Here is an 18,453-nt window from a genome sequence, read left to right as displayed (position 1 = left end):
GTATTAGATACGACCTATGTGGTCGTATGGGTTGGAGGACTTGTAGGTTTTTCCACATCATTTGGACGTTAGGGAAGCTCATTCTGCACCTTACTAGATATAAAATAGAGAACATGTAGTTAACTGGTGTATTTTGCACATTTTATTTGTCATCGTAGGAATCACTGGATTTAGGATGTCGGTATTTCTATTATATTTTGTATTATAGGGAAGGGTGAATAGATCCATTCATTTATAGCTATATTGATTGATTTCCATTGTTTTGGAAAAATGTAGTAATCGAATACGTCAGCCAAGGGAAAAAAATATGTGTAGGTATAAAGTTATGTGTAATGTGAAGGATAATGTGTGTTTGCTGTCAGTCAGTCTACTAGTAGCTATCTGGGAGCGTGCAATACGAGGCGTGGCTCACTCTTCTGTACAGCCTGGACGCTAAAATGTGCCCTGTGGTCTTGGTTTGTGATGTTGACATGCCAGTCACATACCATACCCATTTTAAATGCCTTGGTGCTCGGCTTTACAACTGTGCATTACTCACCCCTGCTGCTGTTGTATTTTGCTCACACCCTCGATAGTCCTGTAGATAGAAACTAGTCACTCTCACATGCTGATCCTGTCACTGCTCTAAGGTTTGAATACACTCAGTAATTAACTTAAGAAGTAGCTTCAAGTCATTCGTAGTGTGCATCGGAATCCCAATCCGTGTGCAGCGAACCAGCTCTTGATACAGCACAAATTAGTTGGCAAACTAGTCTGAGATTGGTGCACTGTGCATAGCTCTTCTTGTGAGCTTTGGTTAGATGGCAGCTTACCGTGATCTCAGGTGAACAAAGGAGGGACTCTTAATATGGGTCGATGGGATGACAGTTAAAGATCTGCAGCAGTTCCATGTTCTAATGCCTCGTATTTCAGTCTGAGGGAACTGGGCCATAGCAGGTCTGTATGTGGACTAACATGCCACACTGCTCTATGCCAGCAAGACAATGCTGTAATAGATTCATATTGAAAATGATGAGACTGATGATGATGATCTTTCCTCTTCACCTGTGCTCTTAATAAGGTCATTGCCAAGGTAATCACTGGAGGGCTCGCTCACCCCCCCCCACCCCAAGGCAAATATAAGGATCCCTGAGATCTGGGCAAAGTCCACATCTAAAAACCATCCTTCCATTATCCGAACCACTTATCCTGCTCTCAGGGTCACGGGGATGCTGGAGCCTATCCCAGCGGGGCCGTGCCTATAGTCCCCGGGTCCTATATTCCCCGGGTCATATGTTCCCCGATCGGGGAACATAGGACCCTTTCGAAAAAAAAAGGGTCCCATATTCCCCGTTTTCCCCTAAAAGGTCCTATAATCCCGGTTGCAATAGACACCGGGGAACATAGAACCCTCTTTTGGAGAAAGGGTCCTGTATTCCCCGCTGTTTCCAGGGGAACATAGGACCTTTTTCCAAATAAAGGGTCCTATATTCCCCGCTATTGCCAATCGAGGAACAAACCGGGGAACTTAGAACCCTTTTTGCAAATTATTTCCTTAACGGGTCCAAAATAATAAAAACTGGGGTCATGGCTGAGTTGTAGGCTACGACAATCTATTCCTCTGCTGATTAAATTAGGCCGTATTACCATTGTTGGCTGTTGTATATCGCAGGCCACCTTGAGTGCATATCCAAATTCGGCCTAGAGGAGGCTGTAATTTGCTTTATTGTTATTTCTTACCAATATTTACTGCAGTAGGCCTAGTTAGTTGGCTCTCCAGCTCAGCATGGACAGTCGGCAATCAACGCAAGTTTGTCTTGCAGTAGGCCCGCCTACCAGTATAACCTAGCCATTTCCACCTTCGCTCAAAGTTCAATTTGCACAGCACTGGACACTTCAGCCACTTTCTTGTTACTTTGCAGTTCGTTTTCCATATTAAATCACTTGGCAGACTTTCTTTCAAAAAGACTTTAATGATGAACTTTTTAGGCAGAGAACTTAGACCAGGACTTGGAACTTAGGACCAGCACAAAGTATCCATCAACGGGGGCCGCCTACCTTACACAATAGGCTAATTGCCTAATAATAATAATATGTGCTTCTCAAAAAACTAAAGGCTTGTGGAGGTGCTAAACCAAAAACATGAATCAAAGACGAACATCAAAGGATGTAAGGTAACACTCACCAAATGGTAATAAAATAACAGAGGCAGTCCTCTATTTCACCATTTTATTATTCGGCATCGGTCATTAAGGTTTCTGAAGAAGACCACCCGGCCAAGTTAATGACTGATGCCAAACAATGAAATGGTAAAATAGAGAACTGTGTCTTTTTTTTTTCATTTGATGAGTGCTGCCTTACATCCTTTGATGTTCTTCTTTAATAATAATAAAAATAGTAATAGTAATAATATCAATAATAATAAAATAATAAATAAATAAACAATAACAACAACAGTCTAATAATATTGATAATAATAATAATAATAATAATAATAATAATAGCCTAATTATAAAAGAGGCCTAATAACAAACAACAATTACAGGCATAATACTATCAATAGTAACACTGATAATAGGCTATTAATAACAAAATGCTTCTAGTAAAAGCTTGGCTGAAAAAGGGTTGGTCTATGGCAGAAGCCCCCCAGAAAAGGCATGGTCTCAAACAAAAATCTCCAAGGCCTAACTAGCCTAACGTCAAGGCTTTTTTCTTCTTCAAAAAAGCAAAATGAGTAGTCCTAGTCCATTGGGCTACTCAACAAAGAGGGGCTAAAACCTCTACTCAGCCTATCTGAAAATGTGGTGGCTTACAGCCCTCTAATATGATTCCAAATCTCTGTGACCAGCATCCAGTTGACCCTTGAGCCGCAGGAGACGGGCCTCCAACCTCCTCCACTTGGGCTTCCGCCTTGGGGGAGCATCTCCTCGCCCCGCCATCTCCAGCCTTTCCTCTGCCAGGGTTTGCTGGTCCTTAATGTGGCGCAGAAACATCCAAAGGGATGGGTGGCGCACTTGGACCGCATCATTTAGAGTGCGATGATAAGCTACAAAAACAAAAACAAGAGGTTAATCATGTAAACTGTTAAAGAAATGTGAATATGCTGAACATGTTGACAGTGGCTTGATAAACATGAATGCATAATACAGCTTTAGGAGTGTAGGCCTTTGTGTGATGTAGACCTCCGAAAATTATGCTGGATTGTGTTAAACTGATTTTTAAAATGAAAGTTAAATACATAGCCTATGGTGAATTCCACAGCTAATTGATGGAAACGATGTAGATTTATCAAGCTTTAAGAGTATCCAAAGCAATGGTTGACTGTGAGTCCTACACCGATGCTATATTATTTTTTTAAATAATGATACAAATAATCGACTAAAAACAGTATAGCCTAATTTACACAACCATAATCATACAATTGGCCTACGTTATCATAGCCTGCACGCTTCTGTGGTTTCGCATGAAAATGTTAAGCGTGTTATGGGCCACACATCAAAAATAAAGTCTGTTCGCTGATTATTCAATAAATCAGAAAATAAGTCTTAGTCACTTACACTCAACGTGGTTGTTGGTCCTTTGCTCCATGTTGCGTGCATAGACGTTCCACATTGGATGTGGGAAGAGGGCTCCACCGTGGACGTATGTGTTCCCGACATACTGCAGGAAGTCATGCAGCTCTGGATGGTCCCGCTGGACGCGCCTCGTGTCCGGGTGGTGAACGAGCAGGGCGAAGTTGTCTTGAACTGTGTCCAGTGGTAGGTGGCCGAGTGCCATCCCCTTGCGGATGACTGCTGCCAACTGAAGGTCATCCCGGAATGCAGTAGTCAGTCCAAGTCTTTGCACCCTCTTCCACAGGGCTTGACTGAAATGGAAGTAGCATCCACTCACTTGTGCCCTTGGAAGTTCTGTTTCCTGCGCATTGATAAGCGCCTGTTCAAAGTCGCATATGACCTTTTGAGGTGCCCAGTGGTGCTGTGTAATCCTCTTGGTTTCCCGTTTGATGCAATCGAGCACCTGCCGGTAGTGCCCAATTGTGCGCTGGCCCATCAGCGCATGCACCAGAGGGATAACGAAGCCATGCATGTTTCCAAGTACTGTAAAAACTTGGCTGAAGGGGCGGGGGCACGTTCTGAACGGTGCATCCATATATATGGTTCCACAGCCTCGCAGCTTCCTGATGTTTCCCTCTGTGGCAAACACAGCGATAGCCCACTCGTTGTCTTGGTGCAGGAGGAACTGTTCCCTGTCCCATGTTTCAGCCCATGCACCTTCGATGACAACATCCTCAAGTGTAGCTGGAATCGGGGCTATGACTGCTGCGCATGCTCTGGCCATAACAGTCCTTACAGACTGGAATCCTTGTGGTGGTGGTCTGTCGCCGCCACCCTGGATTTGACATTGCTGACGCTGCAGGATCCTTTGCGCATTATAGATCCTTCCGATTGGGACTGTTGGCTCCCTCGCAACTTCTGCAATCACCCCCTGTCGGAATTCTGCACGGCGCACCATTTCTCCGTCAGGGGGATGCACGTGTTCCCCAACATTGTGCACAATAATGTTAGCATCCACGTCCTCCACTTCAAATCTATTTGTGATCAGTGGCACTCTACAGTTCCACCTCCAGCACCTCCATCTAATGGTGTCTTGATTGGTGCGGTGCTTCTGATATCTGAAGTTCTCATGTACCAACACTTTGCCCCCTCGATCACCATCCATAACTATCGCCATTGTTTGTCTTCTTGTAGGCTAGTAAGCACATGACAGTGAGTCCACGAGTTATCACCGATAACAACCGATTGTTGCAAGTTGGCGGGCGGTTTAGACATTGGTGAATTTTGATCATGTGGTTTAGAACGCCAGGAAACTTGCATGCAGATGACCACACATCCACGACAAGTTTTAAATATTTCCAAACTCGAAATCATGTGTGCATTTGGCTATTTATAAATTATTTTTCGAGCAATATGTGTTTTGGGATTCAGCTTTAGCGTTGTTGATTAGCCTTTCATTCATATTTTGTCAAAAAGGCGTATTCATTAGCCTAGGCCTATGTCCCGTTATTTCTGTAGCATACAGCATCTTAGAATCTTAAGAGACCAGGCAGATATTGCTATTATTTTATTGTTATTACCATGCTATATTAGCCTACTTTATAATTATAAATATTTCAATTATCCAATTTTTAGCATTTCTAATATAAGGCTATATTGTTATTATTATCATCATCATTATTATTATTATTAGGCTATTATTATCATTATTATTATTATTATTATTGTCATTACAATTATGATGCTTAAAGGGCCTTACTGAGCAGATGGTTTCTATCTAATATCTGTCAGATGCTTTTCCCAATAAGCTGGTGTGGTTATGATGGGAATGACGGCTTTCTAGGGAACATAGAAGAAGTGGGTCGGAATTGGCCTATTGTCGGTATCAGCCAGCTTACGCAGGAGTCTATCCCTGGTGCAGTGCGCTAGACCTCTGGGAGATGGACTGCTGAGGACGGAACACAACACCTATCCTCAGCTCCCAGCACTTCTCGCACAATGTGCTACTCATACGCTGAGTTGGCGGCACCCGGGATCGAACTCACGACCTTGCGATTCATAGGCGAGAGCTCTACCGACTGAGCTATGCCCGGGTACAATTGCCCAAGGAACATAGGCTTACTATATTACATTCAGACACAGACGAGCCAGCTCACCTACTCGGCGAGGTGCATTTTCCTCGATAAGTGACACATTTCACGCATAAATATCAGAGAACTACCGGGGTGGGTTATGCGCCCAAATATAGACTATAGCCTAATAAGTTGAAATTGGTTTAGTGTCGAAAGTTTCCACATACTTCAGCCAACCTGGACTTTGTGAATTCGTTTTTGTGATATAAAAATAGAAATCGTATGATTCATTGTCTTCTTAATAATCTGCCCTAAATAATGCATTATTGAAAATGCACTTTTTGCGCCAAACAGCGTCAAACCTGCTGACCGGGGAACATAGGACCTTTCTTTATAAATAGGGTCCTATGTTCCCCTAGGGCACCCGGGGAACATAGGACCCTATTTATAAAGAAAGGTCCCATGTTTCCCTGCACATACAAAATGGGGAACATAAGACCCTTTTGGGGAAAAGTGGGGAATATAGGGCCCTCTGTATAAAAAAAGGTCCGATATTCCCCGGTCTCATACAAAGCGGGGAACATAGGACCCGGGGACTATAGGGAGGACCCCATCCCAGCAGTCATTGGGTGGCAGGCGGGGAGACACCCTGGACAGGCCGCCAGGCCATCACAGGGCCTACACACACACACATTCACTACACACACACTAGGGACAATGTAGTATGGCCGATTCACCTGACCTACACGTCTTTGGACTGTGGGAGGAAACCGGAGCACCAGGAGGAAACCCATGCAGACACCGGGAGAACATGCAAACTCCACACAGAGGAGGACCCGGGACGACCCCCCAAGGTTGGACTACCCCAGGGCTCGAACCCAGGACCTTCTCACTGTGAGCCGACCGCGCTAACCACTGCACCACCGTGCTGCCCCTTCTAAAAATCGATATATAAAAAAAAAAGTATCTGGGGTGTCTGGGTAGCGTTGCGGTCTATTCCGTTGCCTACCAACACAGGGATCGCCAGTTCGTATCCCCGTGTTACCTCCGGCTTGGTGGGGCGTCCCTACAGACACAATTGACCGTGTCTACAAGTGGAAAGCCGGATGTGGGGTGTGTCCTGGTCGCTGCACTAGCACCTCCTCTGGTTGGTTGGGGCGCCTGTTTGGGGGAGGGGACTGGGGGGAATAGCGTGATCCTCCCACATGCTCCGTCCCCCTGGTGAAACTCCCCACTGTCAGGTGAAAAGAAGCAGCTGGTGACAGCACATGTATCAGAGGAGGCATGTGGTAGTCTGCAGCCCTCCCTGGATCGGCAGAGGGGGTGGAGCAGCAACCGGGTCGGCTCGGGACGAGTGGGGTAATTGGTCAGATACAATTGGGGAGAAAATGGGGGGGGTATCTATTAAACGCCCCCCCCCCAACAAAAACAAACAAACAAAAAAATCTGTTTGGGTTTCAAAGCATTTCCGTGCGTCCCAAAATACAACACCCGAGGAACATTGTATGAGGTGTGTTTCAAGTTTTACAAATATATGAAACAATTTGGACACGTCATCTTGCCCAGGTGTCCTTGACTGGTCTGAGAGGCACCCACAAATAAAATAAAATGTATTATTATTATTATCTGACTCAAGACACACACACACGCACACGCACACGCACACACACACACACACACACACACACACACACACACACACACACACACACAAAGTTGTTCATCACATCCAACACTTGCAAAGGACGACTTTCATTTCATTTCCCATCATGCCTCTGATGCCATCCCTGGTTTCTTCTCTCAGGGCTGTACTGTATGAGGACTTGGGAGCAACCAAGTGAATAAATGGCTTTTTTTTTCACAAGGTACAAGGCATGCAGAGGACATCTACTTGCAGCTACATCATGATATTACATCTCTAAGCATTATTTCTGTGATCCTGTCTGGTCCCCAACAGAGTCAGACTGTTTCACCTGTCCCCAGCCGAGCGACAAACAAGCAATACAGTGTTAAGATTCCTCGCCAATGCTTTAAAATCAGCACACAGTCTGCCTATAGTAATGATGTCTTTTCACAGGATAGTATATTCCTGTTAATGATTTGGCTTCAGAAACCATACATTCTTATTTGCTATATAGTTTGTCAAAAATACAAACTGAAATAATTTGGCATGTTGATTTCATGTAATACTAATTATCTATTTTTCTCAAAATGTCATGTCAACATAGAAGCTGAATAAATTGTAATGTTTAAAGCCATCCACTGGGTGACACTGTGTCTCCTCTTTCTTGAAAGGCACTATACAAATGATTTTTCACCATCTCACATACAGAGAACATTTATTATTGACTTATTTTGCTATTTACAGATTCAAATATACATTATTTGATGTGCAAAACCTATGACTTCTTTTTCTGGCAGCTCCCGTTAGGGGTCGCCACAGTGGATCATCTGTTTCCATCTCTTTCTGTCCTCTGCATCTTCCTGTCACACCAGCCACCTGCATGTCCTCCCTCACCACATCCATAAACCTCCTCTCTGGCCTTCCTCTTTTCCTCTTCCCTGGCAGCTCCATATTCAGCATCCTTCTCCCAATATACCCAGCATCTCTTCTCCACACATGTCCAAGCCATCTCAATCTTGCCTCTCTTGCTATGTCTCCAAACCATCCAACCTGAGCAGTCCCTCTAAAATACGCGTTCCTAATCCTGTCCTTCATCACTCCCAATGAAAATCTTAGCATCTTCAACTCTGCCACTTCCAGCTCCACCTCCTGTCTTTTCATCAGTGCCACTGTGTCCAAACCATACAACACAGCTGGTCTCACAACCTTCCCTTTAACTCTTGCTGTTACCCTTCTGTCGCAAATCACTCCTGACACGCTTCTCCACCCTGTCTGCACTCTCTTCTTCACCTCTCTTCCACACTCCCCGTTACTCTGAACAGTTGACCTCAAGTATTTAAACTCATCCACCTTCGTCACCTCTACTCTTTGCATCCTCACCATTCTGCTGTCCTCCCTTTCATTCATGCATATGTATTCCATCTTGCTCCTACTGACTTTCATTCCTCTTCTCTCCAGTGCATACCTCCGCCTCTCTAGGCTCTCCTCCACCTGCACCCTACTCTCACAACAGATCACAATGTCATCCGCGAACATCATAGTCCACGGAGACTCCGGCCTGATCTCGTCCGTCAAACTGTCCATCACCATTGCAAAAAAGAAAAGGGCTCAGAGCCAATCCTTGATGTAATCCCACCTCCATCTTGAACCCATCTGTCATTCCTACTGCACACCTCACCACTGTCACACTGCCCTCATACATATCCTGCACCATTCTCATATAGTACTTCGCTTACATACTTCCTCATACAATACCACACCTCCTGTCTTGGCACCCTGTCATATGGTTTCTCTAAATCTACAAAGACACAATGTAACTCCTTCCGACCTTCTCTATACTTCTCCATCAACATTCTCAAAGCAAACATCATATATGTAGTGCTCTTTCCTGTCATGAAACCATACTGCTGCTCGCTAATCATCACCTCACCTCTCAACCTAACTTCCACTACTCTTTCTGCGAAGCATATGTGCTGACAACATTCAACATCACACTTTCGATGTCCAGTTTCATACTCATCACTCTGACACTCTCTTCACCTCCAACACACTCTTGATATACTCTTCCTACAGAATTACCCCTACCCCATTTGTCCTCCCATTCGCACCATGGTAGAACAGTTTGAACCCACCATGATACTCCTGGCCTTATCCCCCCTTCCACCTGGTCTCTTGCACACAGTATATCTACATTCCTTCTCTCCATCATATCAGCCATTTCTCTCCCTTTACCAGTCATAGTCCACACTCCTACCCTTCCTCCTCTCCTGCTGCCTCTGGACATGCCTTCCCCCTCTCAAAACTTGTGATAATGAACAGAAATAGATTACCAATGGTGACCATAGTGCAAAACTTCTCTAATGCAACCTCTAGTGTCATAAATGTCAGCGTCATAGAAATGAGGCACTATAAGGTGATATCAAATACACAATGTGATCTTCAGCAAAATCTAATTTGGTCTGTTGACCCTGTAGAAGTACAATAACTTGCCAAAAAGACAAACACCATGGGGGGAAAAAAGCGAATGCCGGTATATACAGAAAGTTTGGCACTAAATTTGCAAATAACACTGGATGAATGCATGCACTAATTAAGACCAAATTCAATATGTGACTTTAAAGGCTAAATATACACATAGTGATTGGAAATGCCATGAAGGTGAGCACCCTTATGTTGACTTTAAATCAAGAAGCTGCCAGTTAAAATATTTGATGCCATGTACGAGGCTAATGAGTCAATGGGTTGCTCAATCTAACCAGAATTCACCTTTAATTTGCAGGGATTTTACTTGAAAAATGTGTTAGTGATTCAGTCACTTAGTCATTTTATCATTTTTTATTCCTTAAAACGGAACCTTCTTAACTCATATTCAATTTCAAAGATAAAAAAAAAAAAAGTATTTCGTTTTTACCTCAAAATTTCTGTTTCATTTAAAGTCCATAGTAGTCATTTGGACACATCTATATTGATCACGAAAGTACAAAAACATCGATTACATGTGATCCCGAGACCTAGTAGTGATAAACAAGTGAAAAAAACATCTAGTATTATTTGGGAAAAGATGGCTGACAGAATCAAAACTGGGTGAGAGTGCTGTGTTGTACAGTTCCTTCAGCTCTCGCTAGCACATGCCACCATGCTAGCGCCACAAGCCACCATGCAAGCACCACAAGCCACCATGCTAGCACCACAAGCACGTCACATTGTGTGTGTGGTGCTAGCACAGCAGGACACTAGTAGTGAGTGAGGCGAGTAGTACGTGCTCTGAAGTGTTAGCAGCAGGACCTCTTTTTCTCCGAGGGGCTGTGTAGTTGGACGGTCTTCTCCTTTTCTCTGTCCTCCTGCTCTTTCAGAATCCTACAGTGCCAGAAGACATGAAAGAGTGTCAGATAAAGGAGTGGTTTCCATGTGCCTCAAGGGGGCTTACTAACCTATGCCCCTTTTCCACTACATGGTACCGGCTCAATTTGACTTGACTCGCCCTTTTTTCATTTTCCATTACTGGAAAGTACTGGCATTTTGGTAACTGTTACCACTTTTCTGGTACCGCCGTTGACGAGGTTCCAAAAAAACTGAAGCGGGTACCAAAATCAATGCAGAGGGGGTAATGTTACAGTAATGGAAAACGACATAGAAGCTAGTCGAGTCGAGCGGAATCGAGTTGAGCCGGTACCATGTAGTGGAAAAGGGGCATTAGTTTGCTGGTGGAGTCAGAGAGGATTTTCTGTCACACATGTCAGCTGTACATTTTCACTACAAATTAAGTCTACATGAGGAGACAAAGCCCGGCAAGCCATTAATGCAGCCTTTGGTTATGTACGCCGTCGCTGACAGTGAACAGGAAACACAGCAGACATTTTTTAGAGACGTTATGTCACCATGTTGTGCTCTGCCATTAAAAAGTTCCTTTGTGCCGCCAATTTATTAAAAAAAAAAATCACACAGTTGGCATTATGTGAACTGCCTTATTTCAATACAGACCACAAATCCCAGTTTGGAAATGTGTTCAAGCACTGCCAGAATTTTCAGATTTGGTCTAACAATATTGTCTTTTGTTTGCTATTGCATGAAGCTGGCAAAAAAAGGGCAAAGGATTTGTCTCACCTGGCCAGATGTATCATGGACTCCATGACGTTGTGTCCAGAGCATGCACTGCATTCAAAGAAGATCAGCTGGCAGTCCTGAAACAAGAGCCCGGTGATGATGATGACGGCTGCCATTAGCAGAGAGAGGGATAAGTAAAGACACATGGCTCTGTAATTGAAATAAAGTGTGTCTCACCCATTATTCCCTTTTTCACACCGATCAAACCAGGTTACTCAAGTACTATTAAGGTAAGAAAACTAATGGCTGAGAACAGTATGACCAAGATGAGTCTCTCTCATGTAATAACACTGACATCAATGGCCCCAACTAATCTCCACAGGACCAATTCAGAAGAAGAGATCGGTTCATAAAATAAGTGGGAAAAGACTGCATAACAACATCTCCTACTAAAGCATTAGGTTGCATACCTCTCTCTGAATCCCATTTTCTGTTATCTACTGTATACACTACCGTTCAAAAGTTTGGGATCACATTGAAATGTCCATATTTTTGAAGGAAAAGCACTGTACTTTTCAGTGAAGATAACTTTAAACTAGTCTTAACTTTAAAGAAATACACTCTATACATTGCTAATGTGGTAAATGACTATTCTAGCTGCAAATGTCTGGTTTTTGGTGCAATATCTACATAGGTGTATAGAGGCCCATTTCAAGCAACTATCACTCCAGTGTTCTAATGGTACAATGTGTTTGCTCATTGGCTCAGAAGGCTAATTGATGATTAGAAAACCCTTGTGCAATCATGTTCACACATCTGAAAACAGTTTAGCTCGGTACAGAAGCTACAAAACTGACCTTCCTTTGAGCAGATTGAGTTTCTGGAGCATCACATTTGTGGGGTCAATTAAACGCTCAAAATGGCCAGAAAAAGAGAACTTTCATCTGAAACTCGACAGTCTATTCTTGTTCTTAGAAATGAAGGCTATTCCATGCGAGAAATTGCTAAGAAATTGAAGATTTCCTACACCGGTGTGTACTACTCCCTTCAGAGGACAGCACAAACAGGCTCTAACCAGAGTAGAAAAAGAAGTGGGAGGCCGCGTTGCACAACTGAGCAAGAAGATAAGTACATTAGAGTCTCTAGTTTGAGAAACAGACGCCTCACAGGTCCCCAACTGGCATCTTCATTAAATAGTACCCGCAAAACACCAGTGTCAACATCTACAGTGAAGAGGCGGCTGCGGGATTCTGGGCTTCAGGGCAGAGTGGCAAAGAAAAAGCCATATCTGAGACTGACCAATAAAAGAAAAAGATTAAGATGGGCAAAAGAACACAGACATTGGACAGAGGAAGACTGGAAAAAAGTGTTGTGGACGGATGAATCCAAGTTTGAGGTGTTTGGATCACAAAGAAGAACGTTTGTGAGACGCAGAACAAATGAAAAGATGCTGGAAGAATGCCTGACGCCATCTGTTAAGCATGGTGGAGGTAATGTGATGGTCTGGGGTTGCTTTGGTGCTGGTAAGGTGGGAGATTTGTACAGGGTAAAAGGGATTCTGAATAAGGAAGGCTATCACTCCATTTTGCAACGCCATGCCATACCCAGTGGACAGCGCTTGATTGGAGCCAATTTCATCCTACAACAGGACAATGACCCTAAACACACCTCCAAATTGTGCAAGAACTATTTAGAGCAGAAGCAGGCAGCTGGTATTCTATCGGTAATGGAGTGGCCAGCGCAGTCACCAGATCTGAACCCCATTGAGCTGTTGTGGGAGCAGCTTGACCGTATGGTACGCAAGAAGTGCCCATCCAACCAATCCAACTTGTGGGAGCTGCTTCTGGAAGCGTGGGGTGCAATTTCTCCAGATTACCTCAACAAATTAACAGCTAGAATGCCAAAGGTCTGCAATGCTGTAATTGCTGCAAATGGAGGATTCTTTGACGAAAGCAAAGTTTGATGTAAAAAAAATCTTATTTCAAATACAAATCATTATTTCTAACCTTGTCAATGTCTTGACTCTATTTTCTATTCATTTCACAACATATGGTGGTGAATATGTGTGACTTTACATGGAAAACACAAAATTGTTTGGGTGATCCCAAACTTTTGAACGGTAGTGTATATTAACAAAATGGCCCGTTTTTGGGGCCATATATTGAAGACAAGTGCCATTAGCAAAAAACCCTTGAGATTAGTAAACAAGACAGGCATACAAACCTGGGCTAGTTTCACGCCCACGCCAATCTGGACTTCCCTCTCATTCTGCCTGTCTGTTTTGTTCCCCAGGAGCATGATGGGTATATCCTCACCTGTCCCTTCCTATAAACGAGGAGATGGGAGAAGTGCGACAGGGACATTAGGAGCTATGAGAACTGTCCTCATGGAGGCCATTAAGACTCAAGGCCTGCTCTAGCATGAGGAAGACTGTTGGTGACTTAGTCTGCTTCCTCTACATTAATCTCAGAGGAGGAAGATACCTTCATGTGATGTTAAATCTTCAATATGAGTTTATTCTATTTAAGCTCATCAACTCAGAAATTATATAAATTTTTGCATGCATTTATTAATAAACAAAAGGTCATTCTAACCATTGATAAAGGACTTTTTCTGCTGCACTACTGTTTTGTCTGGGAATTTTCAATAGTATTTTGCAAAATGTACTTTTTTTTTCAAATACAGATTTGATTTCACCTAAGAGTTCTACAACGGGGGGTTAAAAAAAGGTTTTAAAAAGTTTCTCACTTTTACATTCATCAGCCACTGCCTCACAGCAGTGAAGCTCCTCTCAGCTGTGATGTCGTACATCACAACTACGCCGTCAGCCTTGCGGAAGAACTGCTTGGTTATGCTGCGATACCTGAGAGGACGGAGGAAGAGTTATCTCATGTTCTTACCGGCACTTCGAAAGTCCCAAAAGATTCCCTGAGTGCTTTGCAGCATGTACGTGCTTAACAGTCAGTGCCCCAGCCGAGGGACTTGCAAACTTGGAGGTGTAATATCATTAAATCAACCTGTTGAAGTAGCCTCAAAGCACTTTGCTTCCCCATGTTACACTACAAAGAGTAGTATAACTTTAAGAAAATAAAAAAATACATAAATAAAAAATACAAAATAATACAAAATAAAATACAAATAATAATAATAAATAATAAATAAATATTAATAAATAAAAATAAAAAAAACTACTACTACTACTTTTGGGCGCTCCCGTTAGGGGTCGCCACAGCGGATCATCCGTTTCCATTTCTTCCTGTCCTCTGCATCTCCCTCTGTCACACCAGCCACCTGCATGTCCTTCCTCACCACATCCATAAACCTCCTCTTTGGCCTTCCTCTTTTCCTCTTCCCTGGCAGCTCCATATTCAGCATCCTTCTCCCAATATACCCAGCATCTCTCCTCCACACATGTCCAAACCATCTCAATCTTGTCTCTCTTGCTTTTTCTCCAAACCGTCCAACCTGAGCGGTCCCTCTAATATACTTGTTGCTAATCCTGTCCTTCTTCATCACTCGCAGTGAAAATCTTAGCATCTTCAACTCTGCCACCTCCAGCTCCACCTGTCCTTTCATCAGTGCCACTGTCTCCAAACCATATAACATAGCTGGTCTCACAACCATCTTGTAAACCTTCCCTTTAACTCTTGCTGGTACCCTTCTGTTGCAAGTCTAGCCTGACACTCTTCTCCACCCACTCCACCCTGCCTGCACTCTCTTCTTCACCTCTCTCCTGCACTCCCCGTTACTTTGGACAGTTAACCCCAAGTATTTAAACTCGTAAATATAATAAATAATAATAAATAAATATAAAGAGTAGTAGGAATTTCTCCAGCACTGGCACAGCACTAAAATGAAATATAGAGATAGGTCTGGCTATGCAAGACTAGAAGGAGTATAATTTCATGCACCAAAACTAGAAGAAAAAAAAAGGGGTATTGTCCTTCAACAGGGAGCAAAACAGGATAAAACACAATGTGACCTGCTGGAATTGGGCAACTCTTCTCTGGTGAGTGAAAGTGAGCAGACTAAGCAAACTGGACATGCGAGGGACTCTTGTCAAAACAACAAAAAAACAAATAAAAAGAAAAGATGTGACTTTTTTCCAAATGCTCTCTATATCTTTACAGACCAATACCTCACCTCTCTTGTCCTGCTGTATCCCACATCTGCAGCGCCACCTGGCTGTTGTCCACAGTTATCGTCTTCACACTGTAGTCTATGCCTGTTGAAACAGGAAAAAAAAAAAAACATGATTAATCAAACAATTCTGGTTCTTCAGAAAAGCTATAATATTTCAAACTCATTTGCACCAATGAATAAGAGGGTATAACATGAAGAAATGCACAGAAATTATGTACTAACATTTACATGTACTAACATTTACATTTACTCCACAATGACTTTTCTTTTTAAAATTTTCAAAAACGGGTCAATACGGAGACGGGGAATACTAAATTCAAAAGTATATTGTATTTTTCAAACCAGGGCTAATTTTGTCATGAGTCGTTTTTACTGTCTTTGTACAAATCTGACTAAGATCAAGCACAGCTTTTGCATTAAATTTGTTTTTCTCTGCATGAACGGACATTTGAGGGGTTTACTCAGGACAGTCCAGAAATACATCCAAGCAAGTTAGGTGCTGGACCTGTAACAAAGAATTATCATCAATAACATAACTTTATTTTTCTCTACTGCCTCAGTAACAGTGTTAACAGGCTGAGGGTCTCCTCAGCCTGAGAGCATTGGTGCACCCACTTCCACAAAGCAAGTTTCAAGAGACACTTGAATAGATGATGGTGAGTGGTGGTTATCCAGTAGGATAATGTATAAAAGTAGGGCAATCGTATACAGGCCATTCAAATGATGCAAAGGCACAATTCATCTTTGCATCGTGACCGTTCACTGATGGGTTTAAGTGACGTCAACACTTGTTATTTTTACACTGTTAAATAAACGGCTACATTCAAGTGCTGAGCAGATGAACATATACACACACACACACACATACATATATATGTTCATCATATATATATATATATATATATATATATATATATATATAATTTCTCATTATTTATATTATTTATTGTGTATTATTATCCATCTATCCATCCATCCATTATCCAAACCGCTTATCCTGCTCTCAGGTTCGCGGGGATGCTGGAGCCTATCCCAGCAGTCATTGGGCTGCAGGCAGGGAGACACCCTGGACAATATTATATATATATTATATATATTATGATGTTATTATTACTTATTTTTATATATTTTATATATAAATCCACAGTAGTCTCAGTAGTAATAGGAGCACTATGGGCTGTGACCCCCAAAACTGCGAGAGTGGCTCCAGCAGATTCCAGGAACAACATCTGAGGCCTCTGTCCAGAAGAGTGCAGTCCTAGGAACAGCTAAGCACAGAACCCTCAAACTCCAAAGCCTCTGGTAGAGGACCTGAGCTTGAGGAAGACACACACCACCCGAAAAAGGGTGAGAGGAAGATTTAAAAAAAAAATATGTAGGTGTAAGAATGCCTGAGGTTGACTGCAAGGTCTGATCTCTAGATGCCTTCGTTTTTTAACAAAGGAAGTGATGTAGTGTGTGCATGTTATGTGTGTGTTTGTTCTCTTAACCTACCCACAGTTGCAGATGTGCAGGGGTAAAAACAGTCATCACAGAATCGCCTGAGAAGAGAGGTCTTTCCTACACTAGAGTTCCCCACCAGTACGATCTTGAAGAGCCGATCAGGCGGCTGGCCGGTACTTTCCTCCTACACAGACAGAGAAGAATGATGGGAGCAGGAACTGGGGACACAAACTTATTTTATTTAAATGGTTATTCCAGTGGCTAAATCTTATTCGCCTGGCATAGGTTGCAGTATTAAGGTCACATACACAGGCTGACATCCCCAACCTGAGAAATGTAACACCTGTAACCCGTCTGCTTATCTATTTTCTGGTCAGAGTGCTAAAAATTGGCTTTTTAAACAAACTGTATTGCATCATCAAACCTTTCAACGTTTGTTCAAAGGGTGTGCGAAAGCAACAAACAGGAAACCCCGGCACATTTCTAGGTTATCGTTCCAGTCACAAAGGTAAAGCAGAGAATTAAGTCATACAGGTCATAGTATGAAAAGGTCAAGAAGCGGTAACAACGTTAGCATGACTCTGTATAGCATGCCTTTATGTAAACGGAAGTCTTGAGTCAAGAAGCATACGTTTAGGCTGGTCTCCTTGCCAACGGGCTGACCCCTGGGGGAGGGCGGGATGTCTCCTCCTCTCCTGCCGTCCCCGTGCTGCTGAGGCTGTACAGATGACATAGGTGGGAAGATATTGCTCATCGCTAGGTCCATGTGCTCCTCCTCTTCTGTGGCCTCCTCTGCTTCACTCCACTCCTGGACTGGGGACTGGGCCTGGCTGTCACCCTGGAGCAACTGGGGCAAGTGGTCCTCCTCAATGGAGATTATCCTTGGGAGGTGCTTTCTGTCAGGTGGCGGGTGGTTGCCTATTGTCTCCTCTTCCAGGCTTGGTAACCGATGTGATCGGTTCAATAGGCTTTTAGTATTACAGTTCGGGGTCAGTTCCTCATCCACACTACAGATAGAAAGAAACAAACAGCAGTGACTAAGAGGAACAAGACCGAAAACAAACATCACACATATTTAACGCCAAGATCCACAATTTTCCCCCCCGTTGATACATCATTATTTTATCCACCTGGATAAAGCTTACATACTACTGACTGGCTTTTCTATAACAGACACTCAAGGCTCCATATACTGCTGTTGACATTTTTTAGTAGGGTCGCACCAACTGGTGCTGCGGCAAACACGTAAGTGTTGGAAACAACTCCAGCAGGAAAAAAGATTGAAAATTGACACACCATGGTGATGTTTCTATTTGACGGACAATCAATATTTGGGAGTGATGCAGAAGGACAGAATTAGGGACAAGTATATTAGAGGGACAACTCAGATTGGACGGTTTGGAGAAAAAGCAAGAGAGGCAAGATTGAAATGGTTTGGACAGGTGTGGAGGAGAGATGCTGGGTATATTGGGAGAAGGATGCTGAACATGGAGCTGCCAGGGAAGAGGAAAAGAAGAAGGCCAAAGAGGAGGTTTATGGATGTGGTGAGGGAGGACATGCAAGTGGCTGGTGTGACAGAGGACGATGCAGAGGA

At 43.2% G+C, this 18,453-nt stretch overlaps 1 protein-coding gene across 1 annotated transcript in view; it reads right to left on the bottom strand.

The window, feature by feature from the left end:
• Nucleotides 1–10,090: 10,090 nt before the first annotated feature.
• The window catches only part of cracr2aa (calcium release activated channel regulator 2Aa), a 28,348-nt gene continuing 19,985 nt past the window's right edge, over nucleotides 10,091–18,453 (bottom strand). Inside the window, exons 11-17 of the mRNA XM_056282247.1 lie at nucleotides 17,491–17,866; nucleotides 16,911–17,043; nucleotides 15,417–15,498; nucleotides 14,022–14,136; nucleotides 13,497–13,598; nucleotides 11,334–11,410; nucleotides 10,091–10,586 (exon numbers count right to left, since the gene is read on the bottom strand). Coding sequence (XP_056138222.1) covers nucleotides 10,502–10,586; nucleotides 11,334–11,410; nucleotides 13,497–13,598; nucleotides 14,022–14,136; nucleotides 15,417–15,498; nucleotides 16,911–17,043; nucleotides 17,491–17,866 — 970 coding nt within the window. The 3' untranslated portion in view covers nucleotides 10,091–10,501. The remainder of the gene's footprint in view (nucleotides 10,587–11,333; nucleotides 11,411–13,496; nucleotides 13,599–14,021; nucleotides 14,137–15,416; nucleotides 15,499–16,910; nucleotides 17,044–17,490; nucleotides 17,867–18,453) is intronic.

The sequence above is a fragment of the Lampris incognitus genome, chromosome 6, assembly GCF_029633865.1.
Source record: "Lampris incognitus isolate fLamInc1 chromosome 6, fLamInc1.hap2, whole genome shotgun sequence".
NCBI lineage: Eukaryota > Metazoa > Chordata > Actinopteri > Lampriformes > Lampridae > Lampris > Lampris incognitus.
Note: the sequence above shows the minus strand (reverse complement) of the source record. Positions and strands in the feature narration are given on the sequence as shown.